Source organism: Auxenochlorella protothecoides (assembly GCF_000733215.1).
Source record: "Auxenochlorella protothecoides strain 0710 unplaced genomic scaffold scaffold119, whole genome shotgun sequence".
In the NCBI taxonomy this organism is placed as follows: domain Eukaryota; kingdom Viridiplantae; phylum Chlorophyta; class Trebouxiophyceae; order Chlorellales; family Chlorellaceae; genus Auxenochlorella; species Auxenochlorella protothecoides.
In genome coordinates, this window is record NW_011934167.1 from 80,191 (window position 1) to 89,644 (window position 9,454).

Genomic DNA, 9,454 nt, shown 5'->3' on the forward strand with positions numbered 1-9,454 from the left:
CCCGCGACCCGAACGGCGACGCGCCCAGGTCCGCGCCCCGCCCGGCGCGGGCGGGGAGAGGCCCGAGCAGCGGCCCTAGGTCCGGCATGGCCAGTGACCCGGGGGCCCAGCGCGGCGACGCAAGCGCCGCCTGCGCCGCCGCCAGGGTCGAAGGTGGCGGGGGACCCTGCCCGCTCGGCGCCGCGGAGGGGTCGCCTCCTGACGAGGCCGCTCCTGACGAGGCCGCCGCCGCCGACGAGGCCGCTGCCGCCGCCGCCGCCGACGAGGCCGCTGCCGCCGCCGCCGCCGACAAGGCCGCCGCCACGGCCTCGGGCCGCTGCACGGCCGCCGGCCCTGCACCGCTCGATACCGCTGCTGCGCCGGCGCCGCCGCTTGACGCCTGGCGGCCGGCTGCACCGGCCGCCCCGTTTCCAGGGAGCGTCGCTGCAGGTGCGGCGTCGGGCAGGGGCGACAGCGCCGCCGGCTCCGGGTCTGCGGCCTCCGGTCGCAGCAAGGAGGCGTAGGAGACGCTGGCAGTCCGCTTCGCCGCCGGAACTGGGCCCCCCGACGGCGCCTCGCCGAGCGCCGCCTTGGGCGTCTCGCCAGGCGCCGCCTTGGGCGCCGCCGACGCGCCCCTGCCGCGGCCATTGGCGGCGCCCGCGGCCACGCCGTTGCGCGGGCCCTCGCCGCGCGAGCCGCCGCCCCTCGCGGCTCCGGGCGCGGGCTTGAAGGCCAGCTGCTCCGGCGTTGGGTTGGCGATGGGGTCGTCCGGCTTGGGCAGGGAGGCCGGGATGGCAAAGGGCGGGTGCGGGAAGCGGCACTTCTCCCCGAACTCGCACTGACCCCGCACCCACTCCCGGCAGGGCGGCGCCTGCCCGCACCGGCACGAATCCCACAGCTTGTGCACCCGGCCGCAGGAGCAGTGCCAGTGGCCCAGCCAGGTGACTATCGCCAGCTCCTTCGTGCCGGAGCCCTCCGCGGCCGCAGCGGCCGCCGCTGCTTGGGCCGCCGCCTTCTGCTTGGCGGCCGCGGCCGGCGGGTTGGCGATGGGGTCCGCGGGCTTGGGGAGGCCCTCCGGGATCTTGAAGGGCGGGTGGGGGAAGCGACATTTGGGCAGCAGGCAGTTACCGCGCACATACTCCCTGTGGTGAGGTGAGGAGGAGGGCAGTGCTGCATGAGAGTGGGCCCGGTTGTATAGCAGGAGGGAGGGCCTGGGATCCAGCCTTGCACGTGCTCACAACAAGGTCAGGCACATGGGCAGGCGGAGGTTTGCATGCCCCAAAACACAGATGCCCAATGCCTGGGAGAGCTTCCTGTCCCAACCACGCCGTCCAGCATCTGCAAGCCATGCCATTGCTCGCCTGCAGGGCGATGCTTGCCCACAGGAGCAGGTGTCCCAGAGCTTGTTCTGGATGCCGCAGGAGCATCGCCACTCCCCTTGCCAGGATACGATGGCTGCGCTGCCCTTTGCGGCCGCTGCGCGGGCAGGTTCCGGCATGCACGGCCTGTCGTCGCCTTCAGGGGTGTGTCGGGACTGAGGCTGGGCTCCAGGGAGTGGCCGGAGAGCTCAGCTGGGCACTCGATGAAACAAAGCTCTTTCATAATAGAGATATGTGGTGGTATACATGGGGTAGAAATGACAAGAAGACCTCTGTATAGCCAGAGTGACCCCCCGACCCACCTGGCGAGTATGATCCGCCTTCCTACAGGCGATGAAGCAGCGCGTGCCCTAGCCTCAAAGCGCTGGACAGGAGTCAATTCTGGGTCAGAATACGCAAGTCCAGTGCGCTTGGGCCACACCGCAAGCTGTCAGAAATTGTGGTCTGCTGCCGATGGGAGTCTCGCAGCGGGGTCCTTTCCTCACGAGACATCGTGTCCGTGCGAGAAGGTGCACTCCCTCCCTGCTCAGCGGCATCGTTTACATTGAATTGCGTCGCTGGGGACATACTTGGATGGTTTCACAACCTCAAATATCAATGTGGACGCATCGTGGGAATCAGGGCCCGACCACCGGGCAGCACAGGGGCCTGGGTGTGCGCCCCTTTGAAGCGCCCCATGCAGGGCCTCCAAGACAGTCACAGGGTGTTACAGGGATGCATGTGTGCTGAAAGATTATGTGTGGGTCACAGAGTACAGTCAGAAGGTCGGTGCCCGGGGTGAAGGGTCTCCGACGACTCATTCGGCCGGGATGCAAGGGCCATCAGCTCGCGTCCACGTCGACATCCGCGGCGTGGGGAGCGGGCCGCATGCCCATCTGGGGCCGTGCATGCGCCAGTGCCTCGTCCCTCCAGCTGTGCTCCCCCTGCAGCCCTCCATCCATCATCCAGTTGCCGTCGCCGTCGCTCCGGGAAGACCCTCGGGTGGCCTGGGAGGGTGGGGTATACTCTGGTGGAACCCAGCTTCCGGCAGGTGTCATGTCGGTGTCCCAAGGGACCCAGGCTCGTCAGTACCATTGAAGCAGCAAGCCTTCCCCTTCCCTTCCCCCCCCCTCCCCCTGCCTGCAGATCGTCCATGCCAAGGGTGTCCGGCGCACGCTCATGAAAGGCCACGCTGGGGGCGGCGGGAATGTGCCGGAGGTGCTCCATGATCTGCAGGGGCGGGCAGGGGTCGCCATGGTCAGGATCGGGCCTGCCTGCATGGTGTCCGCCCTCCATCTGAGTCACCCCTCGTCACATGCACCCGGAGGACCCTCCATCCCGTGGTACCCCCCTGACCCGTGGTACCCTCCTGACCCCGTGGTACCCTCCCGACCCGACCACATGCTGATTCACACCCCCGAACCACACCTGTTCCTGCAGCGCCTGCAGATGCTCGGGCGTGTTTTTGTTAGGGAACCCCTCGCTCTTGGCAGGGACAGTCAGTTGGTAGGCTGGCGCGTAGTACCTGAGAGCGAGGTCGAGGCAGGGGCGCATTGGTGTGGGGGCGGCCCGCGGTCCTCAGCGCGGGCACACGCCGGCCATCCGCCCAGGTTGCTGAACAGCGCAGCAAGTCCATTCATTCTCGACCGTTTGCTTGCTCCCCTCCCCCTCCCCACCCAACCCACTGTCTCTCCTCCCTTCCCCTCCTCCACCCCACCCCTTCCCACTCACTCGTAGTACTCGGTGGGGGGCAGGGCCTCCGGCAGGTCCAGGCCCAGGGCCACACCCGTCTCCTTGGCCCAGCAGCGCGAGACATTGACGATCTTGTAGCCGCCGCCGCCGAGGAGGAGCAGGGGGACCCCCAGGGAACGCACATACTCCACGCAGGCCGCGTGGCCTGCTGAAGAAAGATTGAACACGCCCAGCCGATCGCCGGCCAGGGAGTCCGAGCCTGCGTGGGTGTTGCGGCGGGGCGGTGTAGGCTGTGGTGGGCTTGGGAGGTCGGCAGGTGAGTGTGTGACGCGGCCTCGCAGCAGGGGCGGCCACCCGTCCATGTCTGCATCGCAAGCTCTCTTCTTCTGCACCCACACATGGCCTTGCGTCGAGTCGTCCGCCTGCCGGGCTCACCCACCCTCCCGGCCCTGGAGGCCCTGCAGCCCTGCACCCAGCCCAAAACAGCGTACCACACTGCAGTACCACGGCCTCCGGGCGGTACACCTCCATGACCTTGGCCAGGATGGGCCGGAACAGGGCCTGGTAGGTCTCGTCGGTGATGCCGTCCCGCAGCGGCACGTTCAACGCGTAGTACTTGCCCTGGCCTGGGGGATGATGGGCGGCAGGGGGCGCGGGGAGCATGGGGTCGCAAGGAAGCCTGATGGTGGTGTGTTCGCCACAGGGCCAGGCCCGTGCATGCCTTTCACCAGTGCAGGGCTACAGAATCTCCAGGCAACCCGACGCGCATTCTTCTCCGCGGCCAATGTCCAGGCTCCCGGCACGCCCCTTGATCCAGTGACGGCACACTCTCACCGACGCGCCCCCTCCCCGCTTCCTTCCCCCCGGGATTCGCTTTCCGGCCTCATCCCCACGCCCCTCCTGCCCGCCCCACCACCTCACCATGCCCCACGTTCACCACGTCGCCGGTGCCTGGGAAGAAGCCGTCCCCAAACTTGTGGAAGGACAGGGTCATCACGCGGTCCGTGGTCAGGAAGGCCTCCTCCACGCCGTCGCCGTGGTGCACATCGATGTCCACGTACAACACCCTGGACATAGGATTCAACATAGGGGTGGGCGGTGTGGCATGCATGCTGGGGGGCACGCCGCCTATGAGCAGGAGCGCATGCCGCCGCGGCGTGGGGTCGGGCGGAGCCCAGCATCGACTCCGATTTCCCCTGCCCCTCCACTCCACCCGCCCACACCTCGAGTGGTACTTGAGCAGCTCCAGGATGGCGAGGACGATGTCGTTGACGTAGCAGAAGCCGGAGGCCTCGAACTTCTTGGCGTGGTGCAGGCCGCCGGCCCAGTTGATGGCGATGTCGGAGGCGCCGGCGTTGAGCTGTGCGGCGGCGGCGATGGACCCGCCGGCGGAGATGCGGCAGTACTCCCACAGCCCGGAGAAGACGGGGCAGTCCTCGTACATGTTGTACTCGCGGAGTGCGGCCTGGTGCGCGCCCACGTTGTCGGGGGTGACGGTGCGCAGGAAGGACACGTAGTCCTCGGTGTGGAACTGGTGCATGTCCTCCGCCTCTGCGCGACGGGGCCGGAACATCTGGGGGAACAGGAAGAGGGGAACGAGAAGTTATGCAGCTGAGCGCAGGACGGGGGTGAGCATGGGGCATGGTGCCGTGCGAATATGAGCATGCATGTGCCCACGGCTCGATGGTGAGCAACACGCAACACCCCTGCAACATCTTCCTGCACATGCCAGGAAGGCGCAAAAGGTATCCTGCCGATGCCCGAAGCCAGGTCCAGGCTCCCTTGAGGCCTGAGGGCAGGCCTCGGTCTCGCCGGCACCCCCCTCCGGGCCCCACCTCCATCTGGGTGTGAAGGCCGTACTGGAGCACCAGGCTGTGCGCCATGGCCACGCGGTGGGGCTTCATCGGGTGCCCCTGGCCGTAGTAAAACTGTCCGATGTCGGGGTCGTAGAAATACGACACCTGGCCGGGCGAAACCGAGAGGGAGGGCTCGCGATCGGGGCATCGGGGGGTATTGCTGGGCCGTGAGGGGCCCTCGAACCCCAACAGTGCGGTACGGTGCGAAAGCACATGGATTTCGCACGGCAAGGCAAATTTGCGGCTTCCTACCTTTCGCTTGCCGCTCATGATGTCAGTGTCGATGAGCGCGAGGGGTCAGAGAGGTCTCGTGTCGTTCGGGCTTCCCGGTGGGGAAGGCGTCGAGGGGGCCGAGTGTGCCGTGCGAGGCTCCCGCTCCCTTCTACATGGCATGCATGCGCCCAGAGTGAGATCGCGGGTTGGCATCGGGGTGTGTGGGGGCTGATGGCCCTGTCATGACCCTGCCAAGGGAGGACCTGCCGCGCCCTTTCTTTTCCCCATCACACCCCCCCAGGTGACGAAATTCGTGCTGATCAAGATGGATAGCCGAGGCCGGGGAACGTCCCTGGCCAGAGCAATGCACACGATGCTATCAGGTGTTCGAGGACCCCATATTGGGCCGAGATGGGGGGCACATCGGCCCCAGCCGGCCAAGCCTCTGCGTCGCAGGCACACAGTATCAGTGGTGCGGGTTGCATGTGGCCGGGCCGCCAGAGGGTCGGGATCTGGGCCATCACAGGCCTCCAAGTCATTCATGGCTTCCCTGGCAGCCCTGTGCCTGGTACGATGGTGCATTTGGGGATGTGTCTGCAGTCACTGTGCCCCTAGAGACACCAAGGAACACACTATCGAATTCATGCCACCTGGCCATGCCACCTGCAGAGCCTGCCCTCTACCGCTGAGGCCGCCAAGGCCCCGGTGGAGCTCACCCAGCAGTCACGGGACACCGCCAGCGAGCTGGAGGGCATCATCCGGGCACGTTCTGGCTCGGAATTCCGCCTCACCCGGGAGGTGGGAGGGTGGTGGGGGTTGTTCAGAGGTGTGGGCATGGGATCCAACCTTGCGCGCTCACCTTCCTCAACCTGATCAGTGCGCTTCACGCCCTCTCCCTCCAGGCACCGAGCTCCCCCCAGCGCCAGAAGAGGAGGCCGTCCACGGCCATCGAGGCGCAGGTCCTCAGATCGGAACTGGAGCAGCGCTCAGAGGAGATCCAGACGCTGAAGGAGCAGCTGCGGGCCGAAGCGGTGGGTTGGGGGCGGGGCAGCCATGATTAGTGTGGAAGTGCCCCGCGATGGGACCCTGCCCTCTCCTTCCCCGCAATCCACTGGTCCTGCTCCTGTGATGAGTCTCAAGACTGTTACCTCTCTCTGATCTGACCTCCAACGACCGTGTGATACGGCAGATGCGCCCCGCTCCCAGCGTGTCTGCGCCAAAGCCGGAGCCCATGATCGTGAGGCAGGAGGAGCCCCAGAAGGACATGCTTGGGTCTGCTCCTGCAGCCTCCCTGGCCGTGGCAGCCACCAGCGGCTTCTCAGTGCTGGTGGGGAAGGCGGGATAGGAGGTGCAGGAATGTGAAGCCATCAGCGCACGTCGGCAGACCATGTGTGCGCCCCTCAATCTGATGGAGATCTGCCTGACGTCCTTGAGTCGCAGGCATGCCTCCTGATCCAGGACCCCACCCGCTCACCGCAGAACGTCCTGGGAGTCTTTGCGGCAGGGGCTGTGGGAGGCGCCCTGGTCCTCCAGCGCAAGTCTGCCTCCCAGGCCGAAGCATCCTACCGTGCCAAGCTGAAGGTGGGCTGGCGCTGGCAGAGCATGGTGTTGGAGTTTGTGCTGGCAGGCTCGTGTCTCCGTCTGGCGGCGTGTCCTGGGTTCAGGGGGCTGTGTGGCTCGGCACTGCCCCTGCGAAGGATGCATGGCTCCCTGTCGTCCTCGCTCCTCAGCCCGCTGTGGGTGCCCGACACCCCCAAACAAATACAGGCCACGCAAGGCACGGTGGATGGCCTGCGGACCAAGGTGCACGAGACGCAGCAGTCGCTGTCGCGGGAGCAAGACCTGGCCCAGCGGCTCAAGCGGGAAAGCGCGACGGCGGCCTCGGCCGCTCAGCGGCAGGTGAGGGCGGTGCCTGGCGGCTGGGTGCCGGTGGGGTTGGGGCGCTCTGTGTGGGAAAGGAGGGAGACCGTGACCCTGCCGGTGAGATGCGGGGCGTGAAGTGTCCAGCAGCCCTTGGGAGGCACCAATTCCCTTTGCTGCACGTCTGCCCAACATCAAAGGCAAGCTGTGCACAGCAAAGTCACCACCTCCGTCTGTCTATCACCACCACGTCCAGATCGAGATTGGGAAGGAATCCTCCGAGCGGCTGGAGAAGGAGAAGGCCGCCCTGGAAAGAGCCATCCAGGCCGAGCAGAGGCGCAACGAGGCCGCCACCCGGTGGGTTGCTGGGCGGTGCTGTCATGTTCACGCCTGCCGGCCATGCCCCATCGGGACGCAGCGCGCCTGGCTGTGCCCCCCCTCGCGAGACCATCCTAGCCGCTGGCGCTCACGCTACCACCATGCCCTGCGGCGACCGTCCCCAAGCCTACCCTTCCCTCCACCCCTCGTCTCGGTAGGGAGGCGGCTGCTGTGTCTGAGGCCCTGGAAGCTGAGAAGGCCGCCAGGTTCACTGCGGATGCCGAGGCCAAGGAGCTCCAGCGGATCCTGTCTGAGGTGGGTGGGTGCATCTGAGCATTGGCATGCTTTTTCCGTGTGTGCAGAAGTGCCACTCGCGCGGCTCCTGCTGTCCTTGCTTCCCACGGGGGTTGTCCACCCCTCCTCTGACACCGCTGCCAACGAGGTAATGGCTCCTCGGGCCGCCCTCCGCATACCTGGCCCCTCTCCACAACATCATGACAGAGGAACGCCACACTGGAGCGGGAGAAGAGCCTGGTGGCACGGCTCGGCAAGGAGTCGGAGACGCTCAAGGCCGAGCTGGAGGCGTCCCGCAAGGTACAGCTGGCGTGATGCGAACGAGGCTGTGCTTTCTATGTGTGGGAGGTCCCTTGCTGCCTGGCGTCATGGGCCATCAGAGAGATCAGGCTGCCGGGGCTTGGGAGTCGTGGGTGCCAGTCACCACCACAAGTCCCCCAAAATGACTCTCCTCATCCCATCGCCCAATTCAGGCGGCAGACCAGCTGCAGGAGAGGGCATCGGGGCTGGACGACGCGCTGAGTCAGCGGGACGCTGACCTGTCGGACCTGGAGGCGGCGCGCGCCGCGCTGGAGTCCCAGCTTCGGGATGCCCATGAGGCCGCCGAGCGGCAGGAGGAGGCCTATGAAAAGGTGGGGGACCGAGGATGTGGAACTGGTCTACACAGGGTGTGAAGATGCCGGTGCGCCCCTTTCGACGGTAACTGTTGCAGTTTGGCCGCAGCTCGTCGCCTCCCCCCGACGTCCCGCGCTCCCCGAACCCTCACCCCACTCCCTCAATCCCTGCCTCCCGTGCATCCAGTCACCCCCCTTCATTCCCTCCTTTCCACCCCCACACCCTGCCCAGCTGGACGAGGATCGGCTGAGCCTGTCTGAAGCGATGACCCTGCTGCGCCAGCAGACGGAGGACATGGCGCGGCGCGCGGCGGAGGAGGCTCGCGAGGCCGGCAGGCGGCTGGCGGAGACGGAGGAAGACCTGCGCGCCGCCCAGTCCCAGCTGGGCGATGAGCGCTCCCGCATACAGGCGCTGGCGGCGGAGCTGGAGAGCACGGCGCGCGCGCTGGCGGCGTCCGAGGACGAGGCGGCCGCGCTGCGCGCGGGGCTTGAGGAGGCGCGGGCGCAGGCCGCGGCGCGCGCCGAGGAGGCCGACGCGCTGCGCGCGCAGCTGGCGGAGGCCGGCGAGCGTCTGGCGGCGGAGCAGGCCGCGGGCGAGGGCGCGCGCGCGGAGGGCGCCGAGCTGGCGCGTGCGCTGGAGGGCGCGCGCGGCGAGCTGGCGGGCCTGGCCTCGGAGCTGGAGGGCGTGCGCGCTGCGCGTGCAGAGCTGGCGCGCGCGCTGGAGGGCGCGCGCGGCATGTACGGCGAGGTGGAGGCCCGGCTGGAGGCCGAGCAGGGCGCGGGCGCGGAGCTGCGGCGAGAGGGCGAGGCCCTGTGCAGGGCCCTGGCAGACGCCGAGGCTCGGGCCGAGGCGGCGGCCACTGACCTGGCCGGCGCGGAGGCCGCAGCTGGCGCACGCGAGGCCGCGCTGCAGTCCGACCTGGGCGATGTCTCGCGCGAGCTGCTGGAGCAGAAGCGGGGGCGGGAGGACGCGGCGGCCGCGGCGGCCACGCTCCAGCGCATCGTGCAGTCGGCACGGGAGGAGATGGCCGAGGCGCGGGCGGCCGCGGAGGACGCGCGGCGCGAGCTCCGTGCGGAGGCCGAGGCACGCGCCGCCGCGGAGGCGGCCGCCGCTGCGCTGCACGCTGAGCTGGCGCAGCTGGCTGAGGCGGAGGCGGCGGCACGGGCGGGGGCCTCGGCCAGCCTGGAGGGACTGCGTGCCGAGTACGAGGAGGCCAAGGTAGAAAGGACGGAGTGTGTGTTTTGGGAGGGGGGTGTTGTGGGCACGAGG

At 68.0% G+C, this 9,454-nt stretch overlaps 3 protein-coding genes across 3 annotated transcripts in view; 1 reads left to right on the top strand and 2 right to left on the bottom strand.

The window, feature by feature from the left end:
- The window catches only part of F751_0935 (hypothetical protein), a gene marked incomplete at both ends in the record, with an annotated part of 3,487 nt that extends 2,253 nt beyond the window's left edge, over window positions 1–1,234 (bottom strand). The window contains 3 exons of the mRNA XM_011398295.1: window positions 350–614; window positions 861–1,121; window positions 1,218–1,234. Of these exons, the coding sequence (XP_011396597.1) occupies window positions 350–614; window positions 861–1,121; window positions 1,218–1,234 (543 nt within the window). The remainder of the gene's footprint in view (window positions 1–349; window positions 615–860; window positions 1,122–1,217) is intronic.
- A 945-nt stretch (window positions 1,235–2,179) lies between these two features.
- F751_0936 (Histone deacetylase 1) lies at window positions 2,180–5,155 on the bottom strand (the record flags this gene model as incomplete). The annotated part of the gene is made up of 8 exons (XM_011398296.1): window positions 2,180–2,344; window positions 2,766–2,862; window positions 3,069–3,288; window positions 3,521–3,655; window positions 3,951–4,096; window positions 4,253–4,602; window positions 4,865–4,990; window positions 5,138–5,155. The coding sequence occupies 8 exons, from the start codon at window positions 5,153–5,155 to the stop codon at window positions 2,180–2,182; spliced, it is 1,257 nt and encodes a 418-aa protein (XP_011396598.1).
- Window positions 5,156–5,639: 484 nt separating this feature from the next.
- The window catches only part of F751_0937 (hypothetical protein), a gene marked incomplete at both ends in the record, with an annotated part of 5,316 nt that continues 1,501 nt past the window's right edge, over window positions 5,640–9,454 (top strand). The window contains 12 exons of the mRNA XM_011398297.1: window positions 5,640–5,666; window positions 5,768–5,896; window positions 6,001–6,129; window positions 6,288–6,425; window positions 6,578–6,679; window positions 6,866–7,078; window positions 7,215–7,315; window positions 7,495–7,591; window positions 7,778–7,870; window positions 8,044–8,202; window positions 8,417–8,637; window positions 9,004–9,403. Of these exons, the coding sequence (XP_011396599.1) occupies window positions 5,640–5,666; window positions 5,768–5,896; window positions 6,001–6,129; window positions 6,288–6,425; window positions 6,578–6,679; window positions 6,866–7,078; window positions 7,215–7,315; window positions 7,495–7,591; window positions 7,778–7,870; window positions 8,044–8,202; window positions 8,417–8,637; window positions 9,004–9,403 (1,809 nt within the window). The remainder of the gene's footprint in view (window positions 5,667–5,767; window positions 5,897–6,000; window positions 6,130–6,287; window positions 6,426–6,577; window positions 6,680–6,865; window positions 7,079–7,214; window positions 7,316–7,494; window positions 7,592–7,777; window positions 7,871–8,043; window positions 8,203–8,416; window positions 8,638–9,003; window positions 9,404–9,454) is intronic.